This window comes from Hetaerina americana, unplaced genomic scaffold, assembly GCF_022747635.1.
Source record: "Hetaerina americana unplaced genomic scaffold, ioHetAmer1.1.p SCAF_8, whole genome shotgun sequence".
Classification (NCBI taxonomy): Eukaryota; Metazoa; Arthropoda; class Insecta; order Odonata; family Calopterygidae; genus Hetaerina; species Hetaerina americana.
Window position 1 is genome coordinate 10,042,823 of NW_027287427.1, and position 25,749 is coordinate 10,068,571.

Here is a 25,749-nt window from a genome sequence, read left to right on the forward strand (position 1 = left end):
GGTTATTGACCAACATTTCTTTTACTTTATCAATTTTTTCACCGACTTTCGATGTCGATGGTCTGCCACTGCGTTCATCATCTTCGATTGACTCACGACCACTTCTGAACCGCTCGTGCCACTGGTAAACGACCGTTTTTTTTAGAGAATCGTTGCCGAAACACTTTTCCAACATTTCCAACGTCCGTGCGCCACTAAATCCGTTTTTTACGCAAAATTTAATACAAGTTCGTTGTTGCAAATTTAAATCCATTTCTGAAATTGTAAAAAATCGCCAACACACACAAGGATAGATGTACTCTTGGCTACGTAACTTTTGCAAATGTCAAGTTATGACACTAAGATTTAAAGGGAATATCAACAACAGATGTACCAATTTAACAAAAAAAAACAGAACTCAAATCGGAACGATGGGAGCGCCACACGGTGGTTATTCCGGGAACTTTTTGATCAAGGTAGTATATATATATATATATAGTAAAAATATTTCCTCAACCGGGACTCGAACACCGGATCTTTCCACTTGCCGGGCGGATGCTCTTAACCACTTGAGCTATCGAGGATATGTAATTTACCCTGAGATCCGTGGGTCTTATATGTCGCCAAGCGCCCCGATTCGTCCTTTATACGTGTTCCTATCCCTTTTCCTTATATATGTTTCTGTATATATGAGTATTTATTCGCCGTTTGGCGGGATTTCGTGTCTGAATGTGTATTTGGCCAATGTGGCTCATCTCTTTCTTCTGGCTATGCGTGCCACGAAACACACTGTTCTTTTCCTGTATGATGTTGTATGAATTCTAACCCCTCACCTTTCCTCTTGTGTATTGTCTATTTCTCCTTTGGTGGGTGAAACAGCCCCCTGACGCCATCTCTTGGCTAAAGAATCGGGGCGCTTGGCGACATATAAGACCCACGGATCTCAGGGTAAATTACATATCCTCGATAGCTGCCTTGACAGCAGGACGTGCCTGTGTTCACCGAGTGTCTAAAATCGCCGGCGTCCGAGGCTTCGGCCGCCGGGGTTTGGAGAGCGGCACTGCCGGACTCTCTCGGAAATCGAGGTTCCGATCGTGTTTTGTTTCGAGCGGCGGTTGACCGCCTATTCATCAAGAAGCGTGCAGTTTGACTCTCGACTTCTTCCGCCGGGAAGGCCGTACTTTTGTTTTGTTTAGTGGATCAAGACTGACCTTGACTCCTGGTGTAGAGCTTAGGCTCCTTTTGTTTGCTACCGCCGGGTGCGTGTGGCGGGGAGGGAGCGTTCGTGAGTGTTTTATTTCCCTTTAAAGTGCTCGTTTTTTTTTTGTTGCGCTTTCCTTCGTCATGCTAGTGTGCTGAATTTGATTTCTTCAAATGGCTGTGCGCCGCTTAAACACGCTCGCCTTGCAAGTTGACGAGAAGGCGAAGCCCCCTACCCCGTTGGAAGTCCACCTCTTCACGTTAGAGTCGCTGGGCCTCACACCCGAAGAGATAGTGGCGATCCAATTTGGATACAATCGCCATTTGATATTCCTGAAGTTGGCAACCGAAGGTACAATGACAAGGATTTTAGACAATACTCCGCGGAAACTACCGTTTCCGTCTTTAAGTGACCAGAGGACGACAATAACAATTGACGAGACTTCCGGCAGCCCGTGTAATGTCAGGGTTCTTTGTCTCCCCGTGGAGACCCCATTGGAAGACATAACAGGCGAGCTCCAACGCTTTGGTAAAATCCATCGCTCGTGGGAGAACAGGTGGGAGGGAGACAAGATGGCGCGGGTGCTTACTGGCACCAGGGTTGTGCGGATGACGGTCGAGAGAAATATCCCCTCGTACCTCCACATCGGCGGCAACCGGGCCATCATCATCTATGAGGGTCAGCGCCGCACTTGCGCCCGCTGTAACCAAGAAGGCCACGAGCGCAAGACCTGCCCTCGGAACCAGGGAGGTAAGAGCTATGTGGAGGCAATGACGATGCCCTCCAACCCTAACGCCGCCGTGGAGATGGACGAGCCCGAAGTGGCTGTGGAGGAGAGAGCGCGGTCGCTTCTACTCATCGAGGGTGCGGCCCCGGCTGCTCCCGTCGGTCCCCCGCATCTCCCTTCAATTGGAGGGAAATGTCAGCGGGAGCGAAAATCGTCAACAGAGGAAAGGGAACCGAAAAAGAAGAGGACAGACAAACCCAAGCTCCTGGTCTCGAATACCGATCTACAAATGGCTCACGTACCTACCACCTCGCCTAATATCACACGACCTCCAGCCCCCGTCTCCGTGAGCTCGTCAAATGAGGAGGGATGGTCTTTCGCCCCCCCTCCCCACGCTCACGCCATCGACGCCCTCGCTACGCAATCCTTGCATCACGGGTTTCAAACACCCCGAGAACCTCTGGTGACAGGTGAGGAGGATGCATCTGATTGCGATGTTTTCCCGTCCCCAACAGCTCATCCCTCGACCCCTTTATCATTGACTGTAAAGGAAGCGTCACCGACCCCGGAAGTCGACCCGCATACAAGTTTCCCAAAGTCAAAAATCCCACATACCCCATCTTCTTTCCCCATTAAGGACAGCCAAGGTGTCGACGATCTTCCCAGCGCTTCTCAAGATACGGACCACAAGCAACTATCGCCCCTGATTTTTCCCGACCACAACCGTTCCGCAGATGAGCCCCAGCCCGCCACTCCGACCCTCCCCGAGGGTACCTCCTGCCCCTTGGCGGCCCCCAGCGGTGCTCCTTCGAAGAAGGCCCCCTGTGGAACGCTGCCGAGTTACCCGGTCTTCGTGGAGACCACGGCTGGCTCTTCCTCTTCGGACGAGGCCGGGGGGGAGGGATGTGGCGAAATGCCGCGTCCTCGCTCGTCGACCCGTTGGACGAGGCGTCCCGGGAAACGGCGAAGCACTCGTCGCCCGGGGTCGAGTCGCGACCGGAGCGACGCTAGCCACGATCAGAACTCTGGGAAGTGATGTCCGGTAGCCACCCGGTGCCGGACACATTTCGTCCATCGTTGAAGAGTTTTTTTTTCTGAATTACTGATTGAATCGATAATTTCAACCCTGCCATTGATAATTTCTTACAATACATAATTTTCCTTTGCTAGCTAAAATCTCCCTCCTAATATCTGTGGACCTTGTCTTCCTTTCTTTTTTCTTTCTGAATGTTAATGGTCAAATGTACGAGTATGCGTCTGTATGCATATGCTTATGTATGTGCGTGTGGATGTGCATGTGTGCGTATGTATGTACAAGTGGATATGTATGTGGGGTATATGTATCATGTATGTATCCATGTATACACTTATACTAAAGAAAAACATGATATACCCATAATCTGTGACCTGATATTATGCATAATGCTAACAAACTCTGTAATATTCTGAGCCGAATAAAATAATTTATATCATAGCTCAAGTGGTTAAGAGCATCCGCCCGGCAAGTGGAAAGATCCGGTGTTCGAGTCCCGGTTGAGGAAATTTTTTTACTCTTGTGATCCGTTCGATTCCGCCTTCCCCACCTCTATTGTGTTCGTCCTTTATACGTGTTCCTATCCCTTTTCCTTATATATGTTTCTGTATATATGAGTATATATATATATATGCATATATATGTACACAAATTATATAATTATGTAAATTAAAAGCCTTGGCTCACAATCTCATCAAGGAAGAGCCTTAATACTTAATGCCAGGTACTTGATATTTTGCGTGGAGGCTCCTATGCTGACTAATGGAACTGTAAAGAAGGGATCGTTCCATAGAACACTCTCTCGAGGAGGGAAATCCTTAATTAAATGGAAAATTTTATCAGATTTAGGAAATGCATGGTAGGAAAAATAAGTACCTCATATAACCTTGAGATCGATTTTCAATGTAAACAGTGGTGCTTAAATTTGATCACAATAAGAAAATGTCGCGGAAAACGGGGATTGGTCGCTATTAGAATAGAAAATAGTTAGGAATGTTTTGGAAAGGTATTGTAAAAGAATATCGTTATTTCAATGCGTGGGATGAGAAATATCACTGAATCACCGTTTGGCATTGTACATTTCCTAGCAATAACATATATTTTAAGCCATGAAAAGTAGTCGACCCAAAACATCCCATAAATAGTATTAATTTGGATTTCTCTTATGAGATGTAACCAAAATCATTGGAAATAGGGAGATGAATACCCCTAATTTATATTATTTGATTTTTTGAAATCCATCGAAAATTAAAACAAATGAAAACATGTCGACTAGGTGTTAAACTCCATAATCTAGACGTCTTCAAAGTTTATTTTTTTAATTATTGAATATTCTTTTAGAGCGGGTAGAAGTGCCATTGACCAGATAGTGTCCGCAAGACAAACAATGGAGAAATGCTATGAATATAATGTTGACTTACATCTCTTAATTGAATTCAAACAAGCTTTTTTCAAGCTTGTTTGAATTCAAGCACAGCGTGAACAGGAAAGAGATGCTACGTGCGTAGAGATGTTATGATATTCCAGAGAAACTGATTAGATTGGTTCAAATGGCATTGCATGAATCACAATGTGAAGCCTTTATGCATTGGTAGCTGGTAGAGCATTTAATATGACCTCAGGGGTAAGACAAGGAGATGCTCTCTCTGCCACCTTATTCAACCTGGCCCTAAATAATGCGATGAAAGAATTGAATTTAAGAGGGACCATTGTGCATAAATCCCAGCAAGGATTGGCATGTGCAGACGATATAGCACTAATTGCACGAAATGTGAACGACCTAAAAGAAATGTTTAACATTTTAGAAAACACTGGTAAAGAACTGATGGCTCGAATGTTTGTGAAGAGAAGACCAAATACTTGAAAATGTCAGCTTCTCAGAACAAGCGGGACCTGCAAAACAATAATTGGAAATGATGAGTTTGAGGGTGTCAAGGAGTTTACCTATCTAGGAGTCAGACTTGACGATGAAAATAAGATATCCAAGGAGATAAACCAAAGGGTAATGGGAGGTAAGAAGGCATATTTTGCGAATTTAACACTCCTCAAATCAATGTTACTATCAAGGAATACCAAACTGATAATTTATAGAACGCTTATAAGACCCGTTTTACTAATGGAGCCGAGACATGGGCATAACAAGTCAGGATGAAGAAACCCTTAGAAAATTTGAGAGAAAAATCATAAGGAGAATCTATGGCCCACATCAAGAAGGAGAGAGATGGAGAATTAGAATGAATATGGAGGTAAATGAGCTACTAGAAAGGAAGGACATAGTTGGATTTGCCATGTCACTTCGGCTGGCATGGTTGGGCCATGTAGAAAGGATGGAAAATGACAGAATGCCCAAACTGATACTTGATAGCAAGATGGAAGGGGTCAGAAGAAGAGGTATAGACCGAGGAAGAGATGGCTACAGGATGTGGAGAATGATTTGAAGGCAATGGGAGTTACAAGGTGGAAGGAAATAGCAAGAACAAGAACTGAATGGAGGCATATCGTAGAGGAAGCCAAGGCCCACCTGCCAGACTGTAGAGCTGCAGATGATAGTGATATTCTTTTGTGATTTTCCTTCATAGTACGCTAACGATAAATACCTACCTAAAAACTATACATTATTACGGTGCTGCAAAGATCATTGATAACTGCTGTCAGAGTATTTGTAGGTACTACAAAAACACTCCAAGCCTCTCGACACCCTTAAGCGGAAGGGTTTTCCGCGTGTAGAGTAAGACTGTATCCCTGAATATATTTTAGGCGTCATTAGCACAGCTGGAATTTTAAAAACCTAGAATTAGAAGAAATTAAATATTGTTGATTTATGTATTTAAATATCAATTCGGTACTTACCTCAATATTCCACTTACCTTGAAATAGTTCATGCTCTATTTCCTTGTTCGTGTCATTTTGCCTTTGATTATTTCGGCCATTATGTCGATTTCAGTGTTAATCCCGGGAAGAACTCAATAAAGTGTTCAAGATTAATTATCAAAATTCATTACAGTTTTTACTAATTTAAGTATTTGACAACTTAAAAAATTGGATCAATACCTTGCCAAATATAAATACTCTTTGCACATTCTTATAAATACAGACACGAAATGATTTCATTAATTTTATATTTATGTATACATATTTTTGTCAGTAGCACGACAGTTGATACATGGCCATATACAGTCTTAACTCTGCTGCTCCTCACAATATGATAGAAGAGATTTATTACATGATAATTAAAAAGCAAAATGAACATTTTAATGAAATATTTTTGCTTTTGAGCTAAGATCACTGAATTCAAAAAATTAATTGTTTCGAAAAGGAAATTCTGTCCCGCTTTGACATTGCTAAAGGCTTTACAACAATAAAAACCAAATAAAATATACAGTCACATTGTCGACGATGTCTTTAATGGTAATTGGGTCATTAATTAGAAGATACCAGGTGAAGTGAAATTTAATTTTTGTAAGCGTATTTAAATGAGGATAAATATTTTAATATAAATATCAATACCATCAAAAAATGAGAAAATTGGAATGAATATCAAGTAGGAAGAGGTTAATTAACAAGTAATCCCTGCTGTACATAATCTGTTTTAAGTTTATGTCATTTCTATTGCATTCTGGTAATGATCTTTAACATTTTAGCGGAGGATAGTGCACAAACGTTGTAACTTGGTTGGGTTTGTATTTGAAATTTTCGGTGTTATAGGTGTTAATACATCAGGCTAAACTATTATATCTGCATTAATATTTGCTATTTGGAAAGTTGAAGTACATTAGTCATCTGCAAAAATGATATCGCATTTAGAGACATTAAAAAAGTAAAAAAAAGTTATTTCTGTTTAAAAATTATTTTTAAATTATTAAATTTTCTAAAAAGTAAATTAAAAATATATTTATGACATGTTTTGCTTTCTTGGAATATCTCCAGTAATTCATGGATCCAGTCGTGTCATTTTACTTGCGATTGAGAAAAAGATTCGGGATCTTTCTCTGTCTCCAGGTCTTACAGAAGCACTTTTAACGTGTCTGAAAGTTTTTAAAAACCCCGCTGAAAAGTTTTAAATATGTGGTATCATAATTTTCGAAAAGTGTTGTGCAAGCGTTAAATGTCGTAACTTTAATTCTGGGACAGCAAATATTTCAAAAGTTTGCTCTACAAATGAGCCACTTTTAACAATAACGTCTTCGAGTAAAATTTACAAAAAACATAACGGGATTTTTTTCTCCTAGAAATTATTCAACTGAAAAGTTTATTTAATAAAAATATTCCATATTCACGAGGCTTTATGAAGTTTTCAATATTGTCAGCAAATGTTCCTTGTGAAACAGTTAATCTATGCAATACGATGGATTTCGTAACTAGGTTACAGTTTTTATCTTCAGAACCAAAAAAACTCAACAAAAATATGTCATCAAATTAGACATGTTTATTATACGTCCGGCATAACTTCACTCTGCTATTGAATATCATTTTATTTCGTTTGCGTTATGACTTCATTCGTAAAAAAGATATATATTCCTATATTTTATATTACTGGTCATCTGAATTATTTTATTTTTCCATGTTTTTCGAAAAAAAAGAATACTCTGGAAATCGTTAAAACCTTCAATTAAGCGAATAAACACGTATTAATTTGGTCTAAATATTACAATTTATTAGCCACACACATTGCGTGAATTAAGACCAGGAACAAGTTTCTTTATTTTTTTTCATTACTGAAATTCCACTGGTGTGATAAGACATCCCTTCAAGGAAGATATTCAAATTTCAAGCTCTCATTACTTGTTTTAAGGCATATTTTTTTGTAAAAAATACGTCTCTCTTAATACAGCCTACATTTACCCGAACTTTCGAACAAGCACCCACGATATAATCATAAATGCTCTTTGGTTGTGTGTTTATATTCTTTCTCAACATCTTGGACATTTATACAAAAATTATCAGCAGCTAATAAAAAGTCCCAAGTGTCCACATTTCTAAATATTCCTCACAAATCCCCTGGGGTCGCTTTCTGCCTTTGGGAGAACACAGTCCCAATACAAAGACGAGGTGGCGCTCCATCTTCATCCGCCGTTGTCTGGCGACTTCGTCACACGCCACACCACCACCAACACTTATTTCTTAAAAAAACATCCGTATTTGGCAATTATCATGATTACCTAATGTAATTATTGTCCATTGCAATCATTTTCTTAAAAATTAAATCCTTGCGAAACGGGATGGACAGTCATTCCTCCTACTCACAAATTTGAGGGATACGATTTTGTTATTTTTTCTCGTTGGCAAGACGACGACGGTGGCCGATGGATAATTTCATGTACACATTGCTTTTGTTTAGAATTGGCATCCCTCCATCTCTTTCTCTCTGTGGACCACATCCATTGATTGTTTTGAATGTTCCATTGTATTCGTCGAACATCCATCTCGTTGACTGCAATAGTTTTTCGAATGGGGTCGTGAGGTCTTCCTCTCTAGCGATTCGCCGTTCCGCTATCCTTTCACCCCCGGTGTAGCCTTCCGTCCTCCGACCCGGTGACCGCATCCCTTCCAGTAGACTCCCTTCCCCCCTCCTCTCCTCACAGCGACCGAGGCAGTTAAAAGGGCCACTATACCGGCGTGGCGTTCTGCCCCCAGATTACCCTCTTAACCTTCCCCCTGCGGGGCGACCGGTGCTCCCAGTGGCCCTTGCTCAGGAAGGCCGTGGTCTCCGTGGGCTTGCCGTTACACATCGCCGCGGTGGAGGGCGGGGAGGAGGATGAGTTGGAGGAGGAGGAGGCGGTGGACATGGACGTCGTGGGGGAAGGGGTGGTTAGGAGGAAGGAACCCGCTTCATCTCCCGGTCCTCCCCTGCTCATGCATCAGAGTTCGATGGCTTCGGGCCCCTTCCACGTCACTCCGGAGCGTATCAGGTTGTGGAATCTCATGACCCCGCACATCGCTGCCACCTGGTTCGTGCGAAGGCAGAGAAAGAGAGAAAAGGAAGGATATCAGTGCCGGAAACTGGCTTCAGAGGGTTGTGTGTGTATGTGTGGAGGGGGGGGTGCGAGGAAATGGGGCTCTGTGATCATAAAGGGTTTCAATTATCTCTGGTTGAAAGGCTCGGGCCATAGAGGGGGCCGTCGCCCCGGGTGGGAGGGAGGTGGGGGTGAGGCGGATTTCGATTACATCTGCCCAGTCCCCGTCGCGTGCAGATCGCTTGGGCATTTCTGTAATTCAATCAGGATTTCCCTTCGGGTATGAGTTCGCCCCTAGCTCAGCTCCTTTTTTTCCAGTTAAGAAAACTTTCATGTACGAGGATAGATAAAGGCGTGATCTGAAATATGTCCGTAAAGCTGGACCTTAGATTTTACTTTGCCTTTAAATGTTACTTTGCGAGTTCCGGAATTTGCGGGATTTTCGGGTATAGGTGAGGAATTTATGGCGGAAATGCCAACGTTTCGCAAATCGGGGGAAGGTATCGGATTTTCATGAGTTAATTCTCCGTTATCAAAATTATGTTCCTGAAGTGAGGGAACGTTATAGTTTGGGAATTTAACAACATCGAAAACTTTCAAGCGATTCCTGCTTCAGCAACCTGATTTGATGAGAAGTGTTTTTGATGCATCGATTGCTAAACATAAACAATTGCTTGAAGGTATAAACTAAACATAAGTTTCACTATATTTTGAGCCTTCTTTTGAATACAATGTGTATCGTTGTTACAAAATCTTTGCATCTATTGCTTGCTGTTTATTTTACCTAGTTTATATTATTGATGTGGCATTTCAATTAAGTCTATGTTGAGATGCTCGGAATAGAATGCTAGATTATATATTCTCAGTTATTAATTCTCGTGCTTAGTGTCCGTGATTCATGTTTGTTCTTCAGAAAGCAGCTTGGAATTCACTTTTAAAATTTTAAACCTAAGTGTTACACGTGAATGTCAATCATACTAGTGACCTTTGAATATTTACCCTTCTCTGACAGGCGGGAATGTAAAGCACCGTGAACAAGACCTGGAATATCGCACGCCTGCTATTACATGACCTAATACGAGTACATTTTAAAATCTGGGATATTTCTGGATGGTCGGTGGATTAGTTACTCATTCGTCTAAGGCCAATTCTCCTATGCTTGGAAGCGCTCCCAGAGCGAAGGTTAAATTACAGATTGAAGCTCTTGCATTATTGGGAGGAGGTTTCTTTAGCAATGATGTTGAAGATGTATTATTACTCCCATCGTATTACGATAGGAGAGATCATGTTAAAAAAATTAGAGAGATGAAGTGTAGACCAGATAGATTTAAGATGTCGTTTTTTCCACGAACCACAAGGGAACAGAATAACATTGTTCGACCGCGGTAGGGGTAATATTTGGGTAAAATTATTCTGATGTGTATTCACCCCCTGACATACACCCTAGTGGTGGCTTGCAGGGTATATAAATAAATAAAAGAATAAATAAATCGATTCAATATTTGAAATATTTCATTCGCATAAGTAAAAGATGACATGTACAAAGGACAAATTAAGAAGGACGTAAAACACAAGGTATCAGGGGTGGAGGAAATTGACATTGAATAGAGTAGAATGGAGGGCGGCGGTAAACAAATCCTAGGATTGAAATACTGATGATGATGAAGTAAAAGATTGTTGGGAGAAATGATAAGGAGCCTGGACAAACGGATGCTAAGCGTTAGGATACGCATGTTGGACGGAGTGAAGGGAGGAAGGAAGTATATGGCAATGAAGAGTAGCTTGTTGTAGAGTAGGATGTTGGGTCGTGTTTTGTTAGGAGTAAGAAAATATTTATTTGGTTATTGTGTCTATCTAAAACCTATCTTAACTGATAGATTGCCTATAATAATAGCAGAAGTAAATTGAACCCCAAAATGTTTTCCGATTCTGAAATTTCAAATCGCGGTAACTGTACGCATTTCCGGAATCTATTTCCAGTTCTTTGTATTTAAATTACTCATGAGAATTTTTTTCTGGGTTTCAATTATTTGAGTAATCACTTTTATGCGCCGTCATTAAAGTAGTTACCTCTCCAAAATCATAAAAGTTGAAAAATTCGAGACCAAAATTACGTTCGACGAGTTTCATGAATGTATTGAAAATGCATCAGCGTTACGTATAAAATGTACATCCATATAACTAACTCTTATAATATTCCATTTGAGATGAACCATTTTGACCTCACTAAAAGCCCTCGCGGCTGCTTGAGGGGCATTATGTAGATGTAGAATATGAAAGTGAGCCAACCAATTTAGAGCCAATTAAAATTTGTGGAGAAGATAATTAATAAAAAGCAAAACGAACGACTGCGTGTTCTCAAACATTATTCTACGTCCTCATAAGGATATTGATATGAGCGAGAGGGATATTTTGGCATAAGGGTATATTTCACTTATTTAATGGTAAAATTATTAATTAAAAATGAAAGTACCAGTTTCACGTTAAACATCTTCTTTAAATAATGAGCTATAAATCTGATGGGCAGATGTGTAAATACTAAGGCATTTGGGATAGGTGGAAGAGGCAGAGGCGGCGTTGTGACTTGACTCTCTTGAGTAATGGGTGAACTTGCGCCCAATAAACATGGAAATTCAACTAGGTAATGATTTAATACAACGACGAAAGTACCTTTTACTTCCACCTCCTAACTCAACCCCCTAATCTTAACCTTCCGACGCCCTCCTTGAATAAATTGTCCTCCGCCGCCACCCCTCTTCCAACCACCTCTCCCGTCTCTTTTGATACATCAGCACATGTATATAGTAACTCATATGTTTAATGTTTCATGTTCCTTAAGATGTACATAAGGGGAAATTCGTTGGAGGTCAATTAAACCTCTTTTATGCGGAAAATTAGCGAAATATATTTTTAGCTATTTTTGTGTCATCGCCGGTTAACGCCTACCGCTATGAATTTCAGATCAGAGGGCTCTGTGATTAGGAGTGTTACTTGTGAAGCTTTGATTAATAAAGGAATGCTCAAAATTGCCCTCGATTTTTAAAGCACGCATCTGGAATAGATATAGCCGAATGAGTATAGTAATGGAAATGACAGCCAAAAGCACTTGTCTCGCCTAGTGGCGCATGGAGGAGGTGATCTCCGACGATAGCGTTGGGGAGAAACTTCCCTCGCAAATGTAATACATATGTATATTTACAGTAACCGTATCCAATTGGAAACTGTATAGGAACCACGTCTGTTCCACTTCTGGTGATGTGAATGAGGCATAGTAGACTGTCTCGTGCTGCAGATCGGATATATGTGGGATATACTGAAATGGGAGAGTTTGAAAAATAAAAGAAAGTGGAGTAGGAAAGGCGCAATGCATAGAATTGTGAAAAATGACGAAGCGTGGGAAGATTTATGGAAAGAGATAGAAAAACTAAGCCTTAAGGAAAATAACGACCAAAGTTTAAAAATAAAAATAAGAACGCAAAAGACAAATAAGAAAAAAATACTCTTTTTTAAACAGAGATATCATTGAATGGAACCAGTTGCCTGGAGGTTTGTTTGAGCCCTTTCCAGCCAATTTTATGAGTTTTAAGAATAAGTGCAAAGCAGCCACTGGGTGATAAACTTCATGGATCAGTGATAACTATTATACTATTGTACTTATTAAAATATTGTTTGTATGTGATGTGCGCGGCGTGAGAAGTTGTAATGCAAAAGTGAATGATGTGCTAACGGTGCTTGGTTGTGAACGGTGCGGCGATGATGAATATGAAATTGAAGGGTGCGTGATTATGGACGGAGTGCGGCGATGGACGGAGCGTTGTAGGTATAGTGTGAACCTAGCCCATGTGTGGTGGCTAAATTGCCGTTGGTAATCTTCAAGTGTCATTGTATTATGTCTCATATCTGTTCTTCTTGGGTATGCATGTATGTGTATCCTAAGAGTGAACGTTGACCAGACTTTACCGTTGCCACCAGTACAATTGCCTAATTGCAACGATATAAATTCTCAAATAAATAAAATAAATAAAGCAATCGCATACGAGAAAGCTGAATAAAGACGGGGCAAAATAAAAGATGAAAGGTGGTTTAGGAAGGGCACGCAGACAGGAATTTTGTGGGCTTTGCGCATACGTTTGCAGATAGAAAAGTAGAATTGACGAGGATACTGGTCTTTATAGTGGAGGAGATGGCAAGTTACGGTAGAAAGTGAATATGAAATGAAGATAGGGTGGACAGTTTTGAGGGATAAAACTATGGAAAGGTCCGCTTGAGGAAGTGGGAAAATATTATTTACTTAGGTGGTAGCATTTTTTTACAATGGCAAAAGAAACGCCGAAAAAGGGTAAAATAGCCCGATCAATGAAAGTTTTATATAAGCAGAAACAAATTAACGGCACATGGAATCACTATGGCAACAGTAGCACAGTAAAAGACCATACTAGTCTAAAAATGCGAGCCGTTAATCAGATAATATAAAAAAAGTTTTCAAACGATAGAAATGTGTCGACAATAATGATATAAACTTGGATAGATCTGAGGGAGAAAATAAACTTCGTAAAATTCATCAAAACGTTTTTTTGTATTCATACGGTAATACTGGTTTCATGACATAGGTGCGATTCTCTGAAAGGACATGTGTCAATATACGCGTATATGTGTGAAGTCTCCGAGAGAAAGGAAGGGGGGAATGAGGGTGAGGTAAGGCTGGTGGGGGAGGCTTTAGGTGGGGAAGTGGGGGTACGGAAGTAAGGGCCTGTGGGTTGAACGTGGTGCCATCAGTGGGGTTGCGTAGAAGGGATTCAAACGCGGGGGGAGGGGTAGTAAGGTGGCTGGAATAAGGTGACGGATGGGGGGCTTTCTCACAGAGTCTTCACAAATATATATTGATTCATGTTCTAATAGAGAATTATACCAGAATACTGGCTACGTTCCAAAAGTAATGCTTTTATTTATTTGAAGTAATTTATTGAACAGTGAAGGATCTCAGGTTTTCCCGGCGTATGGTATTCAAGAAGTTCTCTCGGGTTTCCCACCGGGTCAGGTTGCAGTACACCGACGTCTCGAAGGCTTCAGGGTGAAGTGACTTCACCCTGAAGACGATGGCAGAGTCAGCCTTCGAAACGTCGGTGTACTGCAACCTGACCCGGTGGGAAACCCGAGAGAACTTCTTGAAAATTTATTGAACAGATTTGTACAAACACTGAAATTTCTTCAAAGCACTGTCCTTAGGCCTCTACGCATTTTTTCCAGCGACTCTACCATGACTGGTACGCGCCCTGGAAGTCGTCTTCGGGGACCTCTCGCAAGGTCTTCGTCACGGCTGATTGGATCTCTCCTATGGACGAAAGGCGGGTCCTTTCAGGGCTGCCTTAATCCGAGGCAACAAAAAGAAATCTGCTGGGACGACGTCAGGACTGTAGGGGGGGAGAGGCAGCGTTGGTACTTGGTGTTTGAACAGGAACTCGCGGACTCGTAGCGCGTTGTCGTGATGGAGTTGCCAGGTAGCGGAGGAGTCTTTTATCTTCCTGATGACCCCTTTTTCGTAGTCTTTCCAACACATCCACGTAGCAGGCATCGTTAACTCTCTGTCCTTGAGGAAAAACTCCTAATGGGCCAATATTTTACTCCCGAAAAAGACAATGAGCATTGTTTTCACTTTTGATTTGCTCATTCTTGCCTTTTTGGGCTTTGGGAAATGATCTGTTCGCCACTCAGAGCTTTGACGTTTTGTTTCTGGGTCGTATTCTAAAACTCTGGTTTCATCACCAGTGATGACGTTGTCTAAATAATCAGGTTCATGTTCAATACGTTGCAAAAGTTCACTTCAAACTTCCGCTCGGTTGGTCTTTCGTGGCACGGTTGGCGCGCAGAGGTTTACAATAACTGACGTCCTGCCGCTTCCACAGCTTGGAGAGCACTAAAGCTGGTTTTGCGGTGAAGTTTAGCGTGTCCTTCAGTCACTGCAAGTAATTTGATCCCACTCTAACGCATAGAAGCGGCGCGGGAAATTTAATTGCATTACTTTTGGAACGCACTCTGTATATCACCTATGTGATGAAACTGGTGGTGCCGCATTAATCAAATTTTTGGTTAATTTTACAAAGTTTGTGTTATACCTCAAGATGAATGTGCACAAGGTTGAGTCCGATACCATTGAAATTGGGTAGACGTAGTGATTAATTAATTACTCTTCGAAGAGATTGCGAAGAAGCCATCGAATTTATTCAACAAGCAAGAGAAGGAAACGAATACGAAAACATTTTTAAGAAGAATATTGGACGAGAGATGTAAGGAATATATGCTGGGAAGAACCAAATATGTACTGCAGAGAGATGTAAGGGTCGTGAAGAACGTCTGTGCAAGGAACTGTTGAGAAATGAAGAGATTGGGCGGTAACGGAATAGGTAGTATGGAGGACTGCTGCGAAGCAATTAGTCGCAGGATCTAGGACCTAAGTTAACGATATATAATTTGCATGCACCAGTGACCTTCGGATCTTGTTTTGGAAATTAATTACCTTCGGCTGCTCTGATCGGTTTAACTTACTCAACGTGTTCTCGCCAAGATCAAATTCCACTCATCGCAATTTAATTTCTTGTTTAAGGAAATAATTGGTTTTCATTAAGCTCTCCTACCTCTAGGATTAATGCATTTAAAATGGTCCTTATTAGTTGGGGAAAGCATCACTTAAAGTTAGGCATACTAAAAATTTGCAATAGAAAGTAGTACTGACATATAGTTATTTTTGTAAAGAAGGTAACTTTTTTGCTATGATGCCAAAAAATCACGTCAAGGTCACGGGTTAATCAAATGGAACCCCCAGAACGAAGAAAAAACTCATGGGGACATCAAGACAAGGATGAGACACGATTAAACATATTGTTTACGACTCTTTTGATATTTTTGTCATCCAGCAATGTTGTATTACGATACGAGGACAATTTTATTTGTGATTTGAAACATTGAAATCGTCACATTTTTGACGATTGACATCAAGACAAGTGAAACGTATTGTTTACCATTCTATTAATATTTTTGACATCCAACTATGTTGTATTACGATGCAATTTCAACAAAATAAATGAAAATATTTATCATGATGGGATAATTTTTCATGGTTTTAGAAATTTATATCAGAAAGTTTTATAAAAAGTTAATTCGTGTTTCGTTGTTTAGTGAAAAAATCAAGGTAAAGTTCGACAAGTCACAATAATATAATCACCATTAGATTTAAAAAATACGAGCGCTTGAAAGTATCTTAATAGCAAATATTAATTCAGGATGTTTTATATCACGTCGGGCGTTGATTGATGAACAGCAAGCATACATGTAAATGAAGAAATTTAAAATCAAAATGCATCTAAATTTGACAACATCAATAAAATCATTATTTATTGCATTGATGTATATTCCGGTAAAAATAATAGTGAATTCAGAGCCTCAAAGGGAATTGCATATTACTTGGGATTGATGTTAGTCTTCGCTTCTGTGACTTAATTAACTGCCAATATTATTACGCCATATCAACATGGCCTTTTGACAACCATGGAAATACAGAGATAGATGATTTATTAACGTTTGATGGGAAAATGGAGCTCAAGTAATCAAATCTAGGATTTTGATAACTCACGTTCAACACCGCCCGTGACAAGAAGAAGGCTACCTCAGCTTTGCATAGGGCATCGAAGTGCTAGAAGAAAGATAAAAATTGTGGATTAAAATTTGCCAATGATTAATTTATAAAATTATTTTAATATGCACTTTCTTGCTATACGTGCTGTTTCATGCACTAATATTTTCAAATACCCCACGAAATTATAATACCATAATTCCCAAATATTTACAAAATTAATTTTATGTACAATAAGCACAATTAAAGAATGTAAACCATTCGATAGGAATGTTTACTATTTGTGCTGGGTAAAATTACACTTGTGGAAAATATTCCGTGTCACAAGGTACTTTGTCCATGAAATTCCACCAGGAATTCTGTTTCATGATCCATAACAAAACATTTTGGATCACTGCAAACCATTTTTCCAAACTTTGGATACGTTCCTAGTCCAACTTTTTCGTTTATTCTAATCAACGGCTGCAACAGTCTTAATTTGGCAGTGAGGTGATGTCAAAAAACCAGCAAAATGTTTCGACACTTTGATTATTGCATTATTAGTTCTAAACAATACTCTCCTCATGTAATTAAGATTTTCATTCTGTTTTCAAAGCATATCGGTATGCAGAAATATTGGAATCATCAGACCTAATAAGATATCATGGCATTAAACGTAATTTAAAGAGTTTACTATTTGTAGATACGACATTAAGCTCCTCCTTAGTTTCTTCGATTGTTTTATGAGCTTTTAAATATGTTGGTAAAACACAAAAATGAGTGAAATCGTTTTTACCGCACGAAATGAACATATTTTGTATACTTTGGTTTTATTTTTCATATGTGCAATGCGACTAATGAAATATTACATATTTCTGCTCGTAACTCGCCCTCCATCTCATAACTGGATATCGTTTTTTCGAATGTAATTTTAAGGTTGTTAGCGTAACTTCGGCATTATTATCTTCCCTTCTGAGCACACATAATGTACATTTATTCAGTCTTTTGCTGTTAGAATTGTGGTCAAACCGTTGATGTATTGTATATATGAAAACCTTTTCACTTAGCATGTCTTAAATTAGGAAGGTTAAGAAATAAAAAGGAGAAAAAAAACATAAAACAAACTCTTCATACAATTGTGGTGTGATTATCGTAAACAATTTAGCTGTGGAATTCACTATCGCGCAAAACTCATTACTATACGCACAGATGTCCTGAAAATGGCTATTAAAGGACCTCAAGGAGAAATTATTTTTCCTCAACTTCCCCAATTTGGGATTCAAGTGCGCGGAAGCAAATTTTCCTCTCTGCTCCACTACATGGTGAAAGCAATGGATATCTTCGCGTGGAAAGAGAAATGCGAGATTACGGAGGGAATAATTCGCGGGGGCATTGCTTGTAAGGTAGGAATACCGTTTCCGTGTCGGAATAAGTGTCGCGGGAAAAGGTAGAGGCGGGAGACGCGGAGCTACTGAATTGATTATCTTCCAGGAAATGCTCTCAAATGCGGAGGAATTTCCTCAGAGACTTGGCGGGTCCCCTTCCCCACCCCATTCTCCTCGAGACGTTTTATACGGCTCCCATCGCACCTGTGCGTGTGCGACGACCTGTTTCTCAGCACCAGCCGCTTCGTGCGAGAAATTCTTTCCCCTTCCACCAACATTGGAAATCTTGGTAGAAGGGGAAATAGGTACACCCCCCCCCCTTCCCCCCCTCCTCCGGCGGCAAAAAGTTTTGAGACGCACGTGGCCGTGGGATTTTCGACTACTTCCATAATTCAGTCAGCGAAGAGGGACGTAACACGCGTACTCCATGGCTTATCGATGGATCTCATGTGATTTTTTAAAGCTTGAGAAACATTTGGGATTTTCTTCTGGAGAGAGCATCAATGCTGCGGAGGGGTCCTTGCATTCATGCGTGCGACTGTCTTTCGGCCACGGAATTGATCTCGTGTTGTCATAAGAGACGAGAAACGAGGGCGGAAATGCATATCTATCGGGTTCCAACAAATATTTATTTTGGCCCAAATTATTGTGCATGGGGAAACTTTGAGTGCCCATATTCTCTTCCCTGGATATTGCATTATTTTGTCCAGTGCCCCTTATGGCTTGAGCAACCTTGAAATCACATTTTACACTTTTAGAAATGGGTATATAATTTCGTAGTGTATATATATACTTCCTTCGATTTATTCTATACTTGTATTACTTCTATTTCTTCCGATGAAGACGGAATTGAATTCCGTCGAATTGATCAAGATATAACGTGTAAGTAATATTTTTATGTGTTCTTATATTGTTTGTTGCTGTCAAAGTTTGTTATATATATTTTCTATATATATATAATATATATACTGGGTCGCAGTAGTCCAGTGGGTAGAGCGTTGGACTGCTGACCGGAGGGTCCCGGGTTCGATTCCCGGGCAAGGCACTCTGGGCACCTGCAGCTCCACCCAAGCTATGTGATTTTTCGGGTACCAGAACTTCCTGGGAAACCATAACCGGCACAGGGAAAGGGCCCCCCTACCCTTATGTGTGAATTTTCACACGCTGTATAGGGCTTAGTACTGGGTGAACTCTACCATCACCTACTAAACCGACCTTCGGGTTGATTACTTTGTTATACTGTGATGTACTGTGTTAATATATAAATACAGAGTTAGGCAAAGTGAAAAAATGAAGTATAAAGAGTTAAACAATAAATTGAGGCGGGCAACAAATAAAGCAAAAGAAACATGGTGGAAGACGCAGTGCGAGGATATGGAAAGTCTGCAGAGGAAGGGGGATATCGGTGCGCTTTACAGCAAAGTTAAATCGTTATCGGGAAGTAAGAAAGGGAGATCAACGATAGCAGTTAGAGATAAGGCCGGTAAGGTAATAGTTGACGCAGGAAAGATCCAAGAGAGATAGAAGGAATATGTAGAAGAACTGTATAGTAAAGAACTCAGACCAACACAGTTAGACATTGAAAAAGAAAATGACGTAGAGGAAGACAGCTTAGGTCCAGGCATACTAGACAATGAGATAGAAAGGGCATTAAGGGAGATGAAACTAAATTAGGCCGTGGGGTTGGATAACATTCCTGCGCAACTATTGAAATACCTAGTGAAATGTGGGAGGAAGAGGCTATATGGGCGGATTCGTAGTATCTATGAGGAAGGAATCTGGCCGGAAGATTTTGTGAGATCAGTTTTAGTTCCTATTCCGGAAAAGGGAAAGGCTACATCATGTGAGGACTACAGGACAATAAGTTTGATATCCCACGCAGCTAAAGTTGTTCTCAGGATCATAAACAAAAGGATAGAGAGTAGGACATATGATTACTTAGGGGATGATCAGTTTGGGTTTTGGAAGGGGAGAGGTACGCGTGATGCCATTGCAGTAATGAGATTATTAATCGAGAGGAATATAGAACACAACCAGGAGGTATTTATTTGCCTGTTACGTAGATTTCGAAAAAGCGTTTGATAGAGTGAATTGGGAAAAACGAATGAGTAATCTGCAGAAAATAGGAATAGATTGGAGGGAAAGGAGGCTAATCCGCAACCTGTACATGTCTCAGACTGCTCAGGTGCGGGTGGGAAACGTGGAGTCCTGATGGGCAGTGTTAGGAAGGGGTGTAAGGCAGGGTTGCCCATTATCACCGTTGCTGTTCAACCTGTATGCAGAGGAAATGATTAAAGAGACATGGGAGGAACTGGAGGTAGGAATGAAATTGGGCGGGGAATTCGTCAAAAAAGGTTAGTTTTGCTGATGACCAAGCTTTAGTTTGTCAGTCAGCCAAGGTATGTGCAAGTATGTGTATGTGCAAGCATTGCTGAGTGAATTGGAAATTCAGTGCGACAGGTATGGGATGAGAATCAATATTAATAAAACAAAGGTTATACGATTTTCTAGAAAGAAAAAGGCTAAGCTAAACATTAAAATAGGAGGGCAAAAACTAGAGCAGGTAGAACAGTTTACGTATCTTGGTAGTGTTTTGGACCAACACGGTCAAAGTAGTAGGGACGTAAGGAGAAGAACTGCGCTAGGCAAAGAGGCTTTCCCAAGGAGGAGGGAGTTGATGACAGGGATGTTGAGTAAGGATGTTAAGAAAAGACTCGTAAAAACTTTGACATGGAGCGTAGCTATGTACGGCGCGGAATCATGGTCACTGAAGCAGAAGGATAGACGTAGACTGGAGGCTTTTGAAATGTGGGTGTGGAGAAGAATGGAGAAGGTAAAATGGACAGAGAAGAAAACAAACGAGGATGTACTTGGTATGGTGGGCGAAGAGAGGGGTTTGTTGGGAGAAATCCTATGAAGGCAGGAAAAGTGGATGAAGGGGGTATTGACCGGCAGTGGGATGTTGAAGAAGGTAAATATAGTTGAGAATGCTAGGCAAACGAGGAAAGGGAAGGAACAGGATAGACAAAAGCGTGTGAAAATTTGTCAGGAACTCCTGAATCGAGCCAACGCCGATCTACAGTTCTTTAAAACCATCTTAACCGGTGACGAAACCTGGTTTTACGGTTATGATGTTGGGTCAAAGTCCCAGTCTTCTCAGTGGAAAGGTCCTCATTCTCCGCGACCAAAGAAAGCTCACATCCCGGTTCAATATGAAGGTCATACTGATGTGTTTTTTCGATTGGCAAGGGGTGATTCATTACGAATACGTCCCTCAAGATCAAACCGTCCACAAAGATTTCTACTTAAAGTTTATGAAGAGGCTGAGGGTCGCAGTGAGCCGAATGAGGCCTGACATAAGAAGAAACAATGCACGGCGTTTCCACCACGAAACGCGCCTGCTCACACGGCGCTAATGGAACCGGAACTTCTGTGATCCCGCATGCACGCTATTCTCCAGATCTGGCTCAATCAGAATTTGTTTTGTTTCCAAAGTTAAAATTAACCTTGAAAGGGCGCCGATTCGACTCTATTGTGGACATGAAAACTAATTGTACGGCGGACCTGAAGAGGATCACTTAGGCGGCTTACCAAGTAGGGTACACACCAAACGCTCGATTCCCAACTCTCTCTATCCATATCCTCTCTCTCGTATCCATATATGTATTAGAGTTAACCTCAATTTTACGCTGGAATTTTGTTTCGTATCGCAGTTCATCGTAAATCCTGAGCAATGACTTATCATTAACGAATGTTACAGTTTTGTTATATTTGTGCTATCTTTTATTGATGCGTGTCATGCAAAGGCTTAAGGTTCTATCCTCTTTAGAAACGAGTGTTTATCTACTAGAATTCAACTGTCGACCGTTAAAATGTCGAAGTTAGCTTTTACATGGCGAAACAGCGCCTTATACGCATCTGGAACATAAATTTCTCGACGAATATTTTACAAACTCAGAAACTTTCGGAACTACTTGAAATTGACTGTAAATCTGGATCCTAATGAGAGACGAACTTCGAAACATTTGAGGCCAATGACTGAGGGCACCAGATGTTGCTAAATGTGGTCCTTATGTTCTCCTAAGGTTACCGAAGGCACCGCATTAAAGTGCGCACGAGGTGCCCTTTTTCCTGCTATCCAATTTTCTTGGTTTTTGTTATCTTTTGCTGGGACGGAGGGAAAAATTAATACGAATTAATTAATAATAATAAAAATTTTACTTTGCCTGTACGACGTAGTGGAAATTAACAGGAGGCACTCTTTCTAGATTGCCTCCTGTTCGCATTCTGATTCGGTTAGCGTTGAAAGAACCATCTGGTTCCGCTCCGATAATCAACTCAATTACGAATTATGCATACTCTCTCTCTCCATATGCTTCATATTTCCAGGTCCTCGTTTCTCTAAATCCATAATCCATGAAATTCATTCATCCATCAGTTCCCATCGAATTTTAATACTGACAAATGGGTCTAAAATGTCAACAGCTCCGAAATGTTTTTTTTTTCGTCTCTTGATACTATCACTGCATCATACACTAATATTTACGTACTTCATTTACTAATGATCAATTTCACTTTTTTTTGTTATTTTTTCATAATTTTTCGTGTAAAAATTTGACATAATTTCCATTTGTAAGATTCGCACGTACTATTTGAATAATAGTTTAACCACAACGAAACATAAGGATTAAGTAATGGAAATTCACTTAATTTCAGCATATGATTCCATTTTATAAAATGAAAATGGGTGTCATTTGGGAACTTCGGCTTTGATTTACAGTTCGCGCACCGCTTCTTCCCTTTCACACGTTTGTTGAGGCCCTTGACTGCTCATGGGTAACTGCTTCTTCCGCGCATCATCATTCTCTTATCTAGCGGAATTTTTCGAAGCTTCATCAATCAGTGCAGCCAACCAAAACAAAAGGATAGCAATAATGGATACCTTATTTTTCGCAATATGGTCCCGAAATAGCGGTTCTAAACAACTGTGCGTTTGGCTTAGTACGGACTAGGTAAACTCTGCCCTCGCCTATAAAACCAACCAGCTAGCTGAAAACAGTAGTTATTGTTGTCTCTTTGCATTTTATAATTATTTTTTATAATTTGCGAATTATTCATTGATAAATAATAATTGAGCCTTATGTTTTAGGTGTCCTTGAAGTATATTCACTCTAAAATATTTAATGGGAACAGAAATAGTTTTTATAAAAGCTTTGACTACCTCTGTCTACGAGTATTCCTCAGTGGCGTTGACTTCTATCTGTAAGCGGTGAATTCGTTAAGTGGCGAGATCCTTGTATAGATTGTAAAATTGTAAACGTAAGCGCACACCGTCAAAGCGTTTGCTATGTGCGTCTATATGAAATCCTATATATATCCTATATATGAAATAGGCAAAAAAGGAAAGGCAGGAACAGGATAGGGATGTTGGACGGGATGAAGGGAGGAAGAAAACTCAGAGCTGAAGAGGGACCTGATGTAGAGTAGGATGTTGTGTTTTGCGAGGGGTCACAAATTATTTAATTATGAATTATGTCCATCCAAAAACCTACCTTAACCGGTAGATTACCTAATAATATATATATATATATATACACACACACACACATATATATATATATATATATATATATATATATATATATATATATATATATATATATATATAAAACAAGCCTTAAGATTTTAAAAATAATCAGCCTCACATAGTCGATTTCAGTTAGTATTTGAATAATAAAAAGTCAGCAAAAACATACGAAAAATAAATTTACGAAAATCTACACGCAAACGAAATGAAAAAATAAAAATATATGTAATGAAATAATTTTATACCTCACACTTCTTTGTTTTTTGAATTAGTATAAAACTACCCGTGTCTTCAAGGCAATTTAGCGGTTGAAGGATTGAAAAGTCCTCAAATATTTTAATTTGAAAAACGTTTCCACTGAATTGTCTGGGGAAGGAGGATGAAACTTAGTAGTAAAACACGAATGTAGTGGAATGGATTGAGGCTTTGTCGAAGCGATTCATTTCGAAAAGAAATACTTAGTTATCCCACACGTATTTTATTAAACACCACCCGGGTTTCGACTTACAAAGTCGTCATCAGGTAAAGTACAAATTAATACTTAGTTTTTCCGAAAATAAATACTTGGTTATTCCACACATTTTTTTATTAAACACGACCCGGGTTTCGACTTACAAAGTCATCATCAGGTTAAGTAGTACTTTACCTGATGATGACTTTGTAAGTTGAAACCTAGGTCGTGTTAAATAAAATATGTGTCGAAAAACTATTTCTTTTCGTAACGTATGTGGCATCTCCGCTGTCTGCACGGGAATTCAACACAAGCGTCAAAAATACAAATGGCAGCAATAAAAAGAAAGCGGAGTAAAAGGAAGTCTGCAGTTCTATGACTGCGGTTTAATGTGGTGCAAAATCTAATAGCGCAGAATCATTGAACAATATTATGAAATTTATACTAGCATAGAGGGGATAATGAAGTTTATAGCGATAGTAATTTTGTTTTAACTCATGTTCACAATCATACTAAATATGCTTGTATGTTTAATTAATCGCAGAGGAATCAAATATCATTTATACAGCCAGTATCTCAAGTCCAATTGAAACTAATTGACATTGGTATAATTGGAGTAATCAGATGGTTATTATTATGGGACACAAATGCATTTTCTAAATTTAATGCGTCACGCTCCCAACATATCGTAACTGGTTTTTCGTGCTGATAAAGGTAAATTATATGGTAAATTAAGATTTAGATAATGGGTAATTCAGTGCTCCTGTTGGTAGGAGTCAAATGATGAATATTGTATTGTAGCACTTCCCTTATATTCCCTTTAGTTATTACAAAAATTAAATTTATAATACGATGTGTTTTTTGTAATTTTATCTATAGTAGTACGAGAAAAAAGTATTTAGCACTTTTCCACAAGTTTTAAACTTGTGTAAAAGTATAAATTTGTTTTTCTTATAATTATGTACTTCCCCATATCTCTCTTGAAACCGTTGTATGCATTCATCTCTGGTGTTTGTACATTTTTGCTGTGTTTTAAGCGGATTCATAAATAATACGTATGCCTATGGGGAATATGGTTTGACATCTTCTATTTTCTATTTTCCGTGAGGCAGTTGGTATAAGTTGCGCCCCAAGGCGATTTACTGCGTGAAAACCATATCACGTGCTTCTTACAAAATGCAAAATGCTACAGAGATGTATGCCACTTTATTTGATTGAGATGAAAGTGTCAATATTTATTTTTCGTATGACATGCTTGTAGTTAATAAATTTTCAATTGGAAAAAATAAATTTCGTAACAGGACACGGACATGCATTAGATGCATCTTGATCCTCAGCATTGGAAATAACCAAATCACATGTATACCTGATTAATAACTGCGATATGAATTGATAATTGTACTTGGATATCAGTAATTGACGTTTTTGCTAATCTCGCCCAAATAGCATGGCGTTCTGCTTAAAACGTATGAATTACAGTACAATTAATATGATGTGAAAATCGCTACTCCTTTTGTTGTTTTTGGAAATTTATATAGTGTTTAGCAATTTTTTGTTGACTAAAACATGCCCGTTAAATACGTTTCCTATATGTGAACAGAATCGGAGAAATGATTTTAGTCTGAAATTTCTGTAAATTAACCAATTCTTAGAGGAGAATTAAGTAACCTGACCTTAAGATATCAGACGTAAAGTGTGATACCCAACCGTTAAGGTGGTTACTTTGTTTTTTGCGCCAAGTGAAACTTTGGTGTCGGATTGCTTGCTGCAGCTAATGCTTTGCTGCCCATTTTCTTTGGCTAGAAGACAATTCTGTTGGACCTTTA

The 25,749-nt window shown here is 39.7% G+C and overlaps 1 protein-coding gene across 1 annotated transcript in view; it reads right to left on the reverse strand.

The window, feature by feature from the left end:
- Positions 1 to 7,606: 7,606 nt before the first annotated feature.
- The window catches only part of LOC139697769 (uncharacterized), a 387,739-nt gene continuing 369,596 nt past the window's right edge, over positions 7,607 to 25,749 (reverse strand). Inside the window, exons 7-8 of the mRNA XM_071596608.1 lie at positions 16,522 to 16,581; positions 7,607 to 8,885 (exon numbers count right to left, since the gene is read on the reverse strand). Coding sequence (XP_071452709.1) covers positions 8,799 to 8,885; positions 16,522 to 16,581 — 147 coding nt within the window. The 3' untranslated portion in view covers positions 7,607 to 8,798. The remainder of the gene's footprint in view (positions 8,886 to 16,521; positions 16,582 to 25,749) is intronic.